Source organism: Phyllostomus discolor, chromosome 9 (genome assembly GCF_004126475.2).
Source record: "Phyllostomus discolor isolate MPI-MPIP mPhyDis1 chromosome 9, mPhyDis1.pri.v3, whole genome shotgun sequence".
Taxonomy (NCBI): domain Eukaryota; kingdom Metazoa; phylum Chordata; class Mammalia; order Chiroptera; family Phyllostomidae; genus Phyllostomus; species Phyllostomus discolor.
In genome coordinates this window covers 14,280,214-14,296,065 of record NC_040911.2, presented here as the reverse complement: position 1 = coordinate 14,296,065, position 15,852 = coordinate 14,280,214, and the positions used below count along the sequence as shown (strand labels likewise).

Below are 15,852 nucleotides of genomic sequence, written 5' to 3'. Positions count from 1 at the left end.
ATTTTTAAAGAATTCAGAGTTAAGGAGTACATAAACCCATCATGTAGAAATATATTATTTTTGTTCCATTCTCCAAATATGCTTAAATTTGTTTATAACCACTGCCTCCTTTCCTTGGTATTAGCCTAACTTGTGTTTTCATTTGTAGAACCCATAATAATACTATGCACTTTTAATAATTAGATAGCAAGGAATTTAAGTGGTAATGAAGTTACACTTATGAGTTTTAACAGCAAAAAAAAAAAAAAAAAAAGTTGATGCTTTAACGCTTTGGAGGCCAGGTCAAGTATTGAAAGCTGGGTGGCCAAGCCGCTGCGCCTAGAGAGATGCCTCTCTCGGCGGCAAACGGTCTGGCCCGCACCGTTAACTCAGTAAGCTCCTGGGAATTAGAAAATGCACAGCGATCTAGAAAAAACAACACACGCAGGCTTCTAGTAACATCGAAGGGTACCTGTGTACCTAATTCCTGCCCAAGGACAAAACTTACTTATTCTTATACAACTAACAAAAGTACTAGCCATGGGCAAAGGGAAAAAATTACATATGCTAGATAGCAGCTTAAGAGTTCTGGTGAAAACACAGTTTTCATGATACCTGGAAGCCTGCGGCAAATGTATACGCTACTTGCTACCACCTCCGTTTCAGACCTCGGGCCCAGGGGTCACAGCTGAATGGAAATCAGGAATGCTGAGGACAGGCTGTTTACTGTGTGTGTTCTTTAACAGAAAGAATCCCAATCAGTCTGTGAATATAATCATTTATTTGTCTTTACAGCGATGATGGAAGAATGTACAGATGTCCTCTTTCAATAAAGTATAAAAATCTGTTTATATACAGTGAAGTCACAATAATCTTTAATTGGGAAATTTATTGGGTCTCCTGATCCATTCATATTAAAACTGGGTGGCAACAAACATTTCTTATAAGTGCTACATTTCCAGTAGATTGCACCTGGCATCCAAAGCTCAGCTTCATCGTAAGGGTCCTGCTTGGTATTACAAAAGACTAATTTTAAGTCCTAGGACTCAAAATAAACATCATCTTTTGAATAATAGATATATACATCAAAAATACATCTAAAAAGGCATTGGTTAGTGCTATTAAAAAGCTCTATGTGCTCGGGTACATTTTTTTTTCTTACAGGCAAAACCCAGTGGAAACGTTTTGGTTCAATTCTAGGAATTTGCTCTTGGGGAACATCAGCCAAGTTACCTGTAAGGAAAAACAAACAAACTTGAGTAATTCATGATTTCTCAGGTGAGGTCAGCAAAACCTGAGAGAGGAATTAGAGGCTAAATTTCACTTAGCACCACATTTCTAAAGCACTGATTAGCATTTAGCTACAGCACGTTGTACATAAAACGTGCTCAACACATCCCCTCAACGTGCAGGCTCAAAGAAATGTCAGTTCCTCGGGGAGGCTTTGTGGACCCTGCACTTCACGTTAGCTCCCCGGCCGGCAACTCTCCGAGCGCCTTTAGTTTTCCTTTGACACCAAGCAACGCCGCTGGTAGTTACATGGCCACGTGCGCGCTTATTCAATGCGACGACACGGTAAGGTTTTGTGAGCACGGGAACTGGGCGCCTGTGTCCATCCCGGCACCCACCGCTGTGCCCCCAGGCCCTAGCACTGAACATCAGGGTGACTCTCGGGATAGTCACTCACCCCCACGACTGAAAGGGAAGGGAGGAAGGGTTCAAAACCCATGTCAGAGCTACAACTCTGTCACTCACTGTGCTCATTCCCTCCCTCCCTCCCCTCCCTCTTTCTTGCTCCCCCCTCCTCCATTCTGGCTTCAAAGGACACAAATAATTAATCCACTACAAGTGGAAGAAAGTAAGGTAAGACCTGTCGGAACGAAGCAGGGCAGAAGTTGGGAAGCAATATGCTGTGTGAACACTTGGAGATTTGAGTGTGATCCCTTAGAAGACAACTTATACCCAACGGGACAAAGTCCATGAGACTCATTATTATGAGAAGAAGACGGGATCAAAATCTGTATTTTTTAGGGTAAGCTATTCATTATAATTTGAAATGTCCTCATTCTCCCTGCATCAAATCTTATGCTAGAGAGAATCTGGAAAAGGGGAGGGTTTTTGCCTACTGTGCAGCCATAACTGTAAAGGGGAGACGACACCCCCAGAAAGCCAGCGTGGTGGAGATGACAGCCTCCTCCACACCTTCACCTCCTGTGGCCACTCCTCGCTTCCTGGAAGAGTCTTCCTCTTCTTCCCCTGCTTTTCTCTACGGACACCTTGGAGTACCCCCCTGTCTTACTAAAGGAGGTGCAATCCCTTTTAAACGGCTGTGGGGCTGCGAATGTTTTCACGTAGTGAGAGCGAACGGCTGCAATAACTGATCTGGTCTTTCGCTGCAGGGAGGCACCCAGCAAGAGCTCGCGCACGACCCACGCAGAGGCGACACCTCCTAGTCCCTGCCGAGGAAGGCGACAGCAGGCAAAAGCAAGAACAGAGAAGACCTGCAGTCCCAAGCCCCCTCTCTCCGGGTTAGTTCACCTGACCATACTCTTAGGCTTCATCTCCACTGTCCATTTCAATGTCCATGTCTTCCGTATCAGCAGCTCGTGACAAGATGTCTGCCATCAGGGCTTCTTCCAATTTCTTCCGCACTTGTTGTACTCGCTCTTCCTGTTTCCTTTGTGACGAGAGAACGAAAAGACTCGGGTCACTGGGCAAGTAATGGAAATAAGAAGCTGCCACTGAAGTTCATCTTTACTTCAAAATCATGAACATTCCTGAGAAACACACACTTCCTTCTCCTTCCACTTTGCAGAAGCTGCTTCTATTCTCACAAAACCAAATCACACAAGAAATGGGCGAGCGTTCCTCACTCCACAGGGAATTCTGGCAGGAGCAGATTTATCTTGGTGACCTTTTCTTCAACCTCAATAATTTCAAATACGTGAAGCTTTGGGGCTATTCCCATGAAGGGTAAGCAGGAACATCACCCCGCAGGGTAGGTAGGAGGCGGGGACAGGACAGGAAGTAGCCCGGGAACAAAGAAGCAGAGAAGGCTTGCTCAAGGAAGCGCTGAGAAGTGGAGGCAGAGCGCGGGGCAAGCTGGGAGGCAGCGTGGCACCTGTGGCCGGGACTGCAAAGCCAGCCGAGCCCTCCCCTGGGTGCCCAGGCCTGCCGGCACCAGGCCATGGTGAAGGACACAGATGGCGCTCTCCTCTGCACTGAGGACGGGAGCTGCCAGGCAGGTCTTGGGCTGAGATGAGCTGAGCAGGTCGAGAGCATGGCAAAGTGTGTCTGTGTGTTGGTGCCTGCAACCCTCGAGAGAGGGTTAATAACACGTCACTAAAAAAAAGGAACTATGAGATGGAAAACAAAGCACAGGAACAAAAGCTACTAGTCCACACTTCATCTCAAAAAAATCAGAAAAAAAATTGACAGTTGCCTCCAGACAGGGCTAGCGAGGGACTCCTCAAACAGGTCGAGCCAACAGAGGCGGAAAACAGAAGGTCACGTCCCGAACCACGTGAGAGGCAGAGGTGACGAAACACAGCAGAAAGGAGATGACTAGTACATAAAAGCCGTGGAAAAAACAAGGCAGGGAGGGAGAGGCAGAGGCAGAGGCACAGGCGGGAGGGCTGGCCTTGACGAGAAGACAGGCTGCCGCCTCCTGAGACCAGAGGCAGGCGGGGAGGACAGACGTCGAGTGGGAGGAGCAGCCCCGTGACAAGAGGTGCGGCAACAACGAACACTAGGGCTCCACTGGGGGAGAAAAAACGTGGTTTTCCTCTATCAGCAACTGAGGAAGACAAAGTGCAGCAACGCCCACACCCGGGAGGCAGAAGAGCAGGGAAGCGATGTTCCAGAAGACTCCTGAGACTCCCTGAGCACTCCTTGGGTGCTCAACCGGTTGGAACGTTACATTCATACACCCCAGCCCACATGTCTCTCTATTTCATGAGACTACCCACAAGGTAGTGAAGTTAACATGTTGTATAGCCACAAAAACCTTCTATGTCATCTGTACCGAACTCTGAAATGAGCACAAAATGTTCAAAGGTCTGGACCTCCGCTTTTTAAGGGAATTTTCTAACAGAGAGAGGCTGTCAGCGAGTTGGTCAGAGCTCTACAGCCTCTGTCGTATTAAAAGAAGCTGGAGTCTCACAGATTTTCAAGTAGTGAAGCAAGGTCAAGAAGAACACATTGTTTACTTCTTACATAGTCAGTCTTGCCTCTGGCTCAGTGACTCGAGGTTTATGACAAATGACATCTGGGTCTCACTGGCAGTCTCTCACCACTAATAATAGAGTGTGAGAATGTGCGGGGCTGCCCTGGAGTCATTGCATTAGGAAGACAAAGAAAACAGAGTGAAGAATGGTTCTGGCTGGAGAAGTACATCTTAGACTCTAATATTTGCCACGGTTCTCTCGTCTTGAGAATTACTTCCCACACTTACGGAAGCTGAAATTAAAGCATCTGCCCACTGGGGTAGGCAGAATCCTAACACAGTTCCCAAGTTGCCCCCTGCCCCACCCCGTATATACGCCTTGAATAATTCCCTCCCCTCAAGGGTAGGTGGACCTCATGAATATGGTGGGCTACTAATCAACTGCACCCTGAGTCAACTGAAAGAGGTTATCACAGAGGTTCTGACTTGATAAGAAGAGCCCTTGAAAGGTGCCGGCCCTTCCTAAAAGCAGCTGCAGAGGGAACACAGAGGGACCCGTGGGACAAGGAACTGCCATCGGCCTCTAGCCGCTGAGACCCCCCCCCCCCCCGCCCCATAGTCAGGGAGAGAACAGGGGCCTCCATCCCGCAACCACATAGATTTCTGCAGCCACCACCGGACCCCGAAAAGGCCCTGTGGATCCAGGAAGAAACTCAGGCCAGCAGACACTTTGGTTTCAGTCTGTAGGACCCTGGCAGAGAATCCAGCCGTGCCTGGCCCAGACTCGGGACCTATGGAACTGAGCTATACGTGGGCACTGTTTCAAGCTATTAAGTTTATGAGAATCTGTTATTCAGTATTAGAAAACAAGTACACTCATGGATGAAAGTATTATCAAAGATGCTGAAAAAAATATACTTAATGTTGAGATCTTTAACTGAAGGTTTAATATAGACAATATATTGGAAACACAACTGGAGAAAGGGCAACAATTCCATTTGCAGTAACTTAGTTTGAACCTGTACTCATTCAACAAGAAATGTTTGCTTCATAGTTTCTGTTATGACAATTAAGTCAAATGGGCAATTTGTCAGACAGGTTTACCTTAAAAGGAAATCATCCAGATCTGGCTCTGAGATAGTTTCCCCTACTATCAAGAGATCTGGTGCCGAAGCCCCGACATTCCCAAGCTATCACTCAGACAACCCCAGTCAACACCAGCACCGGCCTGGTGAGATCCTGCTGATTAGTCATTCCGACACAGAAAACAACTTGTCTCCTGAGTAATTTCCTTCCTTAAGGGTAAGAATAAGCCAAACAGCAAGTTGATTCCTCTCCTTGATTTTACATTTTGTTTTTTTTTTAAGTAATGCTGATCATAAATGCTATGTAATCAAGGCGTCTGAATGAATTCAACACTGAACCACTCTCCATCTTTGTAAGCCCAAAAAGGTTTAAACAAAACTATAAACCTAGCCAGACTCATGCATTTAAAAACATTCTCATGCCAACTTACAAGGATTCAGAAAAACAAATATAAAACATATTTGTAAATTATACGATTCAAAAGTGCCATCTGCTGGTTTTGTCTAGGAATAATACCCAAGAAAGCTTTCTGATTTACATTCAGAAGATAGAAACAACGATGTATATACGCACACACTGCCGTATTTTTAGAGAAAACACAGTGTGCTACACTATCATTATAAAGCAATGATAGTCAAGTTCACAAATCCCTTACGAGAATGTCCTTGAGGTCTGCATATCTACAGTAGGGCTGCTCCTTCTGGGCAACGGTTTCGCAATGCTTTCTGGGCATTATCAAGTTCAGTTGCATGCTTCCCTTTCACTATTAGCTGCTAATACCCTGATTGGTGGCCCAGCCTCAGCAAAAGTAAAAGACGTTAACAGATTGTGCCCACTCCTTCTTCCCGGCTGTTTTACTGCTTTAACCTTTGCTTCATCTTTCCCATTTGCTTTAGGGGTGTGTATGTGTGTGTGCGTGTGTGCACAAGTGTGTCTGTCTATCCGTTTCTCTCTCTCTGTCTCTCTCTCTGGAGCCACCTTAAATCTTTCCTTGAAGGTGGAGATAAATAAATCTCTAAATTGAGCTAAAGTGAAGTAAACACAATCAAGGTAAGCAAATTAAACACTGAAAACACAACTGAGCTTAAAGCATGCGTGTGCTCTGCTTTAAAGAGAGACTGCTCTGCAGACACGCCAGTGCAGGGAGCAATGCAAACAGGCCTGACTGGGGGAAAGAAGAACCCCAAACCACAAAAGACGCTGCAAAAGTGATGAGTAGAGAGTACGACTGACCTGTCCTCTGGACATGATCACAAGGACACCCTTATCCACACCACTGCTACCTTTTTCAACATGTGTCTGGTTTTAAATGTCCTACACACCACCCTCCACTGGTGTCACAAAAGCTCTGTAAATATACATACATAACTTTCCAACCATAACTTTCCTCACTTATTAGATATGCCACTGAACCCAACAGGCAGTATGCAATTTATAAGACGTAAAAAGCAAGTTTCTGAAGTTAGGTCAAGCTGCCTTACCTAATGTCTTCGTCTGTGACAATGAAAGCTTTGCAGAGGGGTTGAGACGTGTTGAGCCAAACAGCGGGGTTCTTTTCCACAGCAGGGGAGGCCTGCCCTGTGATTGGTGCAGAGCTTGTGTGCAAAGCACTGGCGACAGCAGATAGAAGGGTCTCATCATTGCTACCTGGACCGACTCCTGCAATCAGAAATCCCTGCTTGTTAAGGGAAACTTCCAGATGTGCTAGCAAACTTTATGTCACCTAAAACAACCAATACTTTTATATTCATTTTATATTCATGTTTAAAACTTAAATAAGCCAAAGGAGCAAAGCATTACCTAATATCCTTAACAGTTATTACATATCAAAGAATTAACATTTAGTAAAAAAAAAAAAAAAAGCTGCACACTTCAACAGAATTTTAACGTAACTTTTAAAATGTGTTTTCCAATTTTTAAAAAAAACTTTTTAAAAGTTAGCTACATTTCCTCAACCAAGGTTAATATATTCTTGAACTTCTCCTGGAATAGCTTCTCCTGGAGTTTTTAACATTACTTTCTAGCAACATCTCAACACTGATCTTCTTTGTCTCAAGACTTCAAAGGAGAAGTCAACCCTGACACGCTGTACCTACAGTTCTACCAGTTTTCTCACACACCTAACAAAATACCCAAGTTAATAGATTTATTTAATTTTCATTGTTTTAAAGAGTTTATTTATTTATTTTAGAGAGGGGGAGTAAGAGAGAAAGAGAGAGAGAAACATCAATGTGCTGTTGCCTCTCATATGCCCCTTGCTGGGGACCTGGCCCACAACCCAGGCATGGGTCGTCCTGACTAGAAATCAAACTGGAGACCCTGTGGTTCACAGGCCGGTGTTCAATCCACTGAGCCACACCAGCCAGGGCTAATAGATTTATTTAATAAGTGCATACCTTCCCTACTTTTAGGAGACTGGCCACTATGGCCACATTTAAATGCATGGCTTAAAGTCATAAACGTGTTAAAACAGTTAAAGCAATTATTTCCAAAAACAGAAATGGATGAGACAACATTCTAACCATGAATTATGAGGATTTTTAAGCAATCCTCTATACATCAAAATGTAGAAGCTAAAGTTCTCATACTTGAAACATAATGCTTCTCTAAAACTTGGAGTTAACACAGTAAGACAGGCACCAAGGCACCTGCGTCCTCCACTCCAGATCCCACTGGCTGCTGTTACTGGACTGAGGTGCGTCTGAGCCCTCTGCTGTTTGCAGCAGCAGTCTGCAGAGGGAGAGGCAGGAGAGCTGCCAGCTGTGCTTTCAGTAAGAGACAAGAAAGAAAATGCTGGGGTGGGGCCAGAGGCTGCGTAAGAAAGAAGTTTGGGAAATTCTGCCACTTGGCTACATTTGGTTCTAAAAGCAGCACATGGGTTAATTTATATGAGACACCTCACCTACAGCAAACATCTTTATACACAGAAAAAATCTTAGGTAATACACTGCCCTGAAGCATCCCTGCAACACAGAAGCGTTTCGCGTACATTTTCCCCTGGGCTCACTAAAACACAAGAGGTCGGGCATCCAGCAAGGCATACACGCCCCCAAGGAGAGGCCTCGTCTCAATCACTTCGAACTCCACAGCATCTAACACAGGGCCTGGCACACACTGCGTACTGCTCAACTGAGATAATACCTTGAAGACCTTTAGGTAGTTCCATGGTTTTTATAATTTGTTCTGTTACATCTGATGCACTAAGTCCTTGTAGCCTCTTCTCCCAGAAAAGCTGTAAGGCAAAACATCATTGTTAATAGATATATTCTTGGAACAAGAAAGTAGCGCATCGATGCTGTTGAATAATGAAATTGAAATCATTTCAATAGTTTCCTAATTTCCCCTTATTTTTCTTAGAAAAAGCCAAATTATACTCCAAACAGAATTACTTCAACACATTATTTCTTTCAAATGATATTACTCAAAAAAATTTTTTTATTTTATGCAACCTATTCATTTATCATAGTACTAAAGATTATGTTATATACTATATATACTTCTTTATAAGGTATCTTCCAAAGAATATAAGTTAAACTTTTAAAGCTTCATTTGGCATAAAAATGTAGGGTTATATCTTATCAGGGGAAAAAAACAGATTACATTACATAAAGCCTCTTTATCCAGTGTAGTAGGGAAAGAGCTCTTCCACCTGTGATTTTTCCAAGGCAATCAAGTTTAGTCCTTTAGCATACTTTAAGGAGGAAAACAAAGGCCATTTCTTTATGGGAACTTTTCTAGAATGTTTTACACACTTCCTTGCTTTTGTGAAAACAGGTGCACGTTCACGAGTGACCGCCTCCCTGATGCACAGAGCCTGGGTCACCTCGGCCACTCCATGGCCGCAGGTCATCCCTCTGGGCACCAGTGAGCACGCTGGGGGCCCTCCACACCCTGTGCGGCTACTGAGGACGCGATCGCTTATCCAAGCTCTACATGGGCCAAGATGGCTCTGCTGTGTGATTGTGCATCGCTTCTCTACTCCACTCTCTCTCCTGGTTAGCTACTACTTCTCACAACTGTCACTGATCCATTCAGCATGTATTTGTGCTTGCCCTGTGGATGCAACAGTAGAAAACACAGTGTTTTTGCCCTGAAGCCTTCATCTTTTTCTAGTCTGTTTCGTATCTACTGCAGCCCACAAAACAGATACAGGAATTCCGCTGGACTCCCTGTATGTCTTTAACCTGGGATACCCGAGGCCTGTCACACAGTGGGTACTGAAAAACTGTTTGTGTGAATGACAAAATATGGGGGTAGCTGGAGTCAGAATGAGGGTCTTGAGGGACACACAAACCCAAGTTGAAACCCCAGCTCCAATGACCTTGGACAAGTTCCGTACTTCAGAAGCTGCAACTTCCTGCTCTGTAAACTGCAGTGGCAATGACCATCACGGAAGAGCCTCGTGGGGGTAGCACAAGGCAGCACATGCAGAGCGCCGGTCACAGAGTAAACCTAAGGTCTGGGATGTTTGCTTTCCTTAAATGCGGGCCCTTCTGAGGGCTTTCTGGGCTTCTGATTCTGACTTCCGGATATATAAAAGGTATCAGATAATTGTGTACCCCCCAGACAAAAGCAAAGATACAATAAAATAATTACACTTATGGCAGAATAGTAATACGTGGATTTACAATAACCTCAATGTTAGCACCAAGGGTAACCTGCAGTCGAATGCTTCCCTCTCCTCTCAAGGCCTCGGGTGCATGGCAAGATCTCCTCACGTCTCCCTATAAATTACGTAAGGAGCTGAGTATGCGGTCAACGTATATGAGGACACAGACACATTAATCATCCTGGGTGAACAATAGTTAAGTGAAGAACATAACTGATGAACACGATAAAAGTCCCAAGAAACCCCGCCTGCTTTCTCTTTCCTCTTTAGGGGAACAACGTCCTCTAAGTTTTGAGTGTCACAGCGATAGAGAGAGACAAGGAAAAAAAAAACTCAGTTAATTTCTAATGAAAAGATATTCAGAGGAATCAGTGAGCATGAAATTAGTGAGTGCTTTTATAATAAAATCACATGTATAAAATTTTACTTTGCAAAAAATTAATCAACACTACCAAAAACCAAAAGTGTGAAAATCATGTACAGATGATTACTATTTTACACCTAAAAATTCCAATTCTAAAATGTCAAAAGTTAAATTTTTTACATTCATAATTGTTAATTCTTAATTTTTAAATTCCTATTAAGAAGAAAAACGATGAAAAAATCGGGGCAGGAAAATTCTGCAAAATAAACCTCAGACGAAAGAAAGAAAACGAACACACAGATGTAGATAGAAATAAACTCCTGGTGCCGCCGCTCATCAGGTGACTTCAAGGAAATCGAAGTCAATTCTGACACGCCTGAATGACTCTCAGAATAAACTGAAATGCTTCCATGAACATGGGCGTGCGTATTATGTAAGTGCACGTGTGATCTATTCACTCTCAAAACCCACCCCCCCCCCCCCCCCACCCCCCCCCCCCCCCCCCCCCCCCCCCCCCCCCCCGCAAAGGAGGTGGAAAGAGGGAAAGGTCAGAGAAGAAAAGGAGGCTGGTCTGAAGAAGACAACACGTACGTGCTCAAGGTCACCACTGCCCACTTCTCCGTCGTCTCCCACCACTATTCACACCTAGCAGGCTCACCTAACTTCCGTGAGCGCTGAAACAGTCTTCATGAGATACAATGTTTACACCTTCATGTTTACACTTCAATACAGGGTAGGGCAGAAGCAGGCTTACAGTTGTGCGTACACAAAACAGAGTATTATTTATTATTTATTAATCATTGTATTATTTTCCGTAACAACTGTAAACCTACTTTTGCCCCACTGGGTATGTTCCTAACTCACCTTTTCTATATTCATCTTCTCAGGTTCCTACCAGTTTTGTTTGTTTTGAGGAGGGGGTACTCTCTGCAATTTAAAGTATTTTTAGAATTTACGCGGAGCAGGCGTTCTGCCAGGTGAAAGAAGCCAGCCTTTCCCGCATTACGCGCTCCAATGTACACGGCACTCTGAAGAAGAAGAAACGCAGGGAGGCAGGGGCGCGGGGTGGAGGGAGGGTCTGACTACAGTGGGTCGGCACTCTCTGTGCTGGGCCTGCACTCTCTGTGATTTTATCCAGATGATGCAAACACCATTTTCTCTCTTTCCCCAAGCCAGTCACTCAAGGGATGATCAACATGCACCATCTCCATTCCTTCAGGCCCGTGCCCCGTCAGGAATTCTCACTAAATCTACTCTGACAGCCAGTGAGCACTCTCACCAAATTCAATGCCCTTTTCCCATTGTCTTTGGCCACTTTATAGCCCTGAATGCTTTGGAGGGGGGTAGAGGAAGAGGCAGGCCTTCCTCTCCTCCATTTAAAATTTCCTGGTCGTTCATTTGCAAATTCCATGTTTTCCCTCGGTGGTTAATGTGGCCATACGGAGTCCGTCCTATTGCATCACCTCCACAATCATTGCAAATCTAAAGACAGAACTATTGAAAAGATGGGTCTCCCTAAATTTGTAAGGAGCCCCCCTCTACAATAGCTATCTAGTCTCCTCCACTACATTTTCATAAATGCCAGCCTACCCCCTGAAAAGCTTACCTCCTTGTCAAATCCAATGATTTTCTCAGCTTTACCCTACTGCCTGGTATGAAGCCAAATAATCAATGTACGACTTTTAAGATTTAATATTTGGAGAGACTTCCAAAAGGCGCTATCACCCTCAGCTATTACACCCCTTCCTAATCTCCCCCACTAATCAGACCCTCCAGGTGCCTCTAATATCTTGTTCTCCTTGTCACCCACCAAAATGTACGCAAAATGGTAACACCCATCAGTGTATCACTTTGTATTGCCAGCCGTCTGGGCAGTGACCTATGCAGTCAGTTGATGGAGAAGCACAGGAGGGATTAAAAGTCATCCAAAACCACATAAGTGCCTAAAATACCGATAACCGAGGCAGGAAAGCTTGGGAGAAACCATTTACTCGAGACTGGAATCCATCTCCAGGCCATCGCCCCCGAGCGGAGGTAGTAAGTAAGCACCGCAGTGACATCAGCGGAAGCACAGCCGGACTCTGCCTCCGAGACCCAGAGGACAAACGTGATGGTGTGAAACGGAAGGTGCTGCTTTAGCGACAGGAATGACCAAAGCTGTTTCCTGAAAGTAAAGCCAACCCCACACACACCTGCGGCCTTTTCTGCACTGCTGTGGATTTACCTGGGGCTTTGCGGGATTTGCTCAACTTGCCTTAGGATGTCCAAGAGGATGAGAAAGAAAGAGGGATCACAACCCTCACCACCACCTACAAACACCCCCCATCCTAAAGCGCTGGCAACTCAGGCTGGGCGCGGTTATTTTTAGTTCTGTCCATCACCCGAGCTTATCATACGTACTCTGGAGGGATCTGCACTCATTTGGGGAGGCCAGACAGGATGGTTTAGTGGAAAAAAGTAATTAGAGCAGCGGTCCCCAACCTTTTTGGCATCAGGGGCCAGTTTTTCCACAAATGGGGGAGGGGCGGGGACAGGAGGTAGAGCTCTGGCGAGCTTCCCTCGCGGCCCGGCTTCCTAACAGCCAATGGACTGATATTGGTCCACAGCCCAGGGGCTGGGCACCCTTGAATTAAAGGACGGGTCCCAATTCAACATATGTTCTTCCATTGCCCGTCACACACAAAACATCTGATGGTTATGAAGATAATGGTAATCACTGCTCTACACTTGACTGCTTGGTGGAAAAGAAGCAAAACTTTCAAGGAAGACTACTAAGTGCAATAATGAAGATACAAAATTGATTTCAATTTTGGGAGAATCTGGGAAGTCTTTCAGGAAGAGGTAGCTCTTGAAAAGTGCGTAAGAATTCAACAGAGAAGAAAGACTACTCCAAGCCAAGGAAATAGCTTGAGTAAAAGGCAAGGAGGCGAGACGGAGGGGACAAGCCAGTATTTCTAAATGTTTTTATGCCCAAAAACAGGCAGAGTGGCTTCTTTAAAATGTGTATTCCAAGGCCTCAGCCCCCGAGATTCCATTCCGTGTGTCTGGGGTTAGAAGGCCAGAGCTGTTTTGTTTGTTTACTCTGTGCGCGTCTCAGGGACTCCAGGACAGGCCCGGGGGTCTCAGTTTCAGGAGGGCAGGCTGCTGTGACCGAAGAGGACAGCAGTGCACACGCAGAGCTGGTGTATGCTGACCACCAAGGTCTCTGACTTTTATTCCTGATTATACCAAGCGACAGAAAAAAAATATTACTTTATTGTCTCCTTGTAGAGGACTGGCGGAAAATGCTTGCCTCTTTACTTTTCATAGCAGGAGGACTTGGGTTAAAGTATATTTAAGAATATACCCAATTGTTTCGGGTAAACAGAAAAGGGGCTCACCCCAAATTCTCCTTCTGTCCACCCAGTCATAATCTCTTGGTGGAGTGTAAGAAGAGGGAGAGGGGAACACTTACCACCCACCCATCAAGTCCTCCTTCCCCTAGGCCCGGCGTTAGGCTAAGTGCTTTATGTGCAGGAATTCAGTTCATCTTCCCTGTAGCACTGGAAAGGAGATACTGTGTCCCGTTTACATTAACTTGCCAAAGGCCGCCCAGTTAAGTCAGTGGTGCGGCTGGAATTAAACCTCAGGTCAGTGTGATTCAACATCCCTACCTTAACAATAAAAGCTTTGGAAGAGCATTTACACTTCTGGCTCTGTGTCAAATCACGTATTAATAGGTTTAAGACTTTTCTATCCATAAAACTAAAGGCGGATGAAAGATCAATAAATGCTAAGGAAATTACCGAGTTAATCCAGTTACCTGCTGGGTAATACTGGGTGAGTCACCAATGGTAGGCAATCTGTGCCGCCTCCTCCCCATGCAGAATGTGAGGCCCAGGCTTACCATCTACTCGGCTAAAGCTGGCAGGGTTTTAAGAAAATACCGAACCGTAGCTTGGCACAGCTCACGTGACGAAAACTAAAGAAACAGTGTAATATATACTCTCTGCAAATTTGCTTTCTTAGCGTTAATGGCAAATACCAACCACAGTGAACAGCAAATTTTTTCTGGTGGATGAATATTAAAAACTGAGGCCCCCACTCCAAGAAAACACTTTCAGAGAAGTCACACTAACAATGGAGTGACCGCCGGTATTTCATTAAATAGGAGAGAGGGAGCGATTTACTAAGCATATGTAACTGAAGGCCTTAGAAATTTTTCTATCAGAATACTGTTTTAGGTTAATTATGCTACCATCTATTTCTCATGAGCACATTAAAAAGCATCTACATCAAATATACCAGGATTATTTTCCTCCACCAATATGTTTAATTTGAACAGCACTGATGTGTCTGTGTCATGTTTAGAAGAGTTCCTTGATGAAATGAAGCTACCTTCTCGGTACATATCCTCATGACCTCAACTTGAGAGTCAACACAGCAGGTAGAAGATTTAACTTCTGAGTAGCAACGTGAATGAATGGATTAGGCTTCAGGGTCAGGCAGATCTATGCTCAAATCCTTGCTTTGTCATGTACTAGCTTTATACAGTTGGACAACTAACTTAACCTGCCGCAGTATCAGTTTCCTACCCTATGGAATGAGACAATAAAAACAATCTCGAAGGGTTACGGAAAAGGAGGAGGTTTTATAAGCACTTGGGCATTTCCAGTAGAGAACAAGTATCATGTTACTACTCAGTTGCGTCCTGGCGTCCAGCACACTGCTGATCCTGCACTAGCACTTAATAAGTAGTGGGTCATCTTATTAAAATTATTAAATATAAACAAAGCAAAATGTAATCAACTCTGAAAGACAAGTGTATTCCCACATGAAGACTGAGCATGTATGTAGGCATCTGCTCCTCCCTCCAGATTTGCAGCTGGGGTTTTCTTGCTATGACAAAAATCTTAAAACATCTCCTTCTTCTCATCCAAGCCAGACTGCCTCTCACCAGGACCAAAGGTTGGAAGAATTTCAGTAAGCAGGCCTGGCTACATAATTTGCAGGGCCCGGTCCAAAATGAAAATGTGAGGCCCCTTGCTCAAAAAATATCAAGAATTTCTTGATGGCATCAGCACAGCATCCAACCAGGCATGGGGCCCTTCTGAGCACAGCCCCTGCGCAGCCGAGCTGCTTGCCCAGGGAGCTTGTGGTGGTGGTGAGGACAATGCATCACGGAAAGCAGGAGACCTCCGTGCTGTTGCAGTAGTACTTAGGGAAATGCTGTGATGTGATCTCATTCTGTGAATTTCTTCAAACAAGGAAGGCAACTGGATACAGTTCTGGCTGAACCTATACAATACAAAGAAGCCTTCCCTTCACCCCCTGTGGAAATTACTCAAGGATTTTTCATCCCTTTCATCATTCCCCACGTGGAGGACTGGCGAACGGAGCAGGGCCCAGGCTCTCCCCAGCTGAGCAGCACAGGGAGGGAAGGAGGGAAGCCCAGGGAATGAGGAAACCATAATGGGAGAATGGATAGAATTTTGTTCTATTTAAATCCAGTGGATAACATGGATAGCTTTTAATTAAGATTTCCTGAAACTGTAATTTTGTTATTTTTATCACTCTTTATTTCCATGCTGTGATGACAGTAAAGCCTTTAGAAAAACCTCAAAAGGGCTTTGAGTGTTTTTCAAGAACAGAAGGTAGATGAGACCCAGG

At 44.7% G+C, this 15,852-nt stretch overlaps 1 protein-coding gene across 2 annotated transcripts in view; it reads right to left on the bottom strand.

The window, feature by feature from the left end:
* Positions 1–743: 743 nt before the first annotated feature.
* The window catches only part of MBD2 (methyl-CpG binding domain protein 2), a 67,030-nt gene continuing 51,921 nt past the window's right edge, over positions 744–15,852 (bottom strand). The window contains exons 4-7 of one of the 2 annotated variants that reach the window (XM_028524455.2): positions 8,372–8,462; positions 6,712–6,889; positions 2,523–2,656; positions 744–1,212 (exon numbers count right to left, since the gene is read on the bottom strand). In XM_028524455.2, the coding sequence (XP_028380256.1) occupies positions 2,530–2,656; positions 6,712–6,889; positions 8,372–8,462 (396 nt within the window). In that variant the 3' untranslated portion in view covers positions 744–1,212; positions 2,523–2,529. Of the gene's footprint in view, positions 1,213–2,517; positions 2,657–6,711; positions 6,890–8,371; positions 8,463–15,852 lie in introns of both variants that reach the window. The other variant, XM_036010198.1, reaches the window with a different exon arrangement.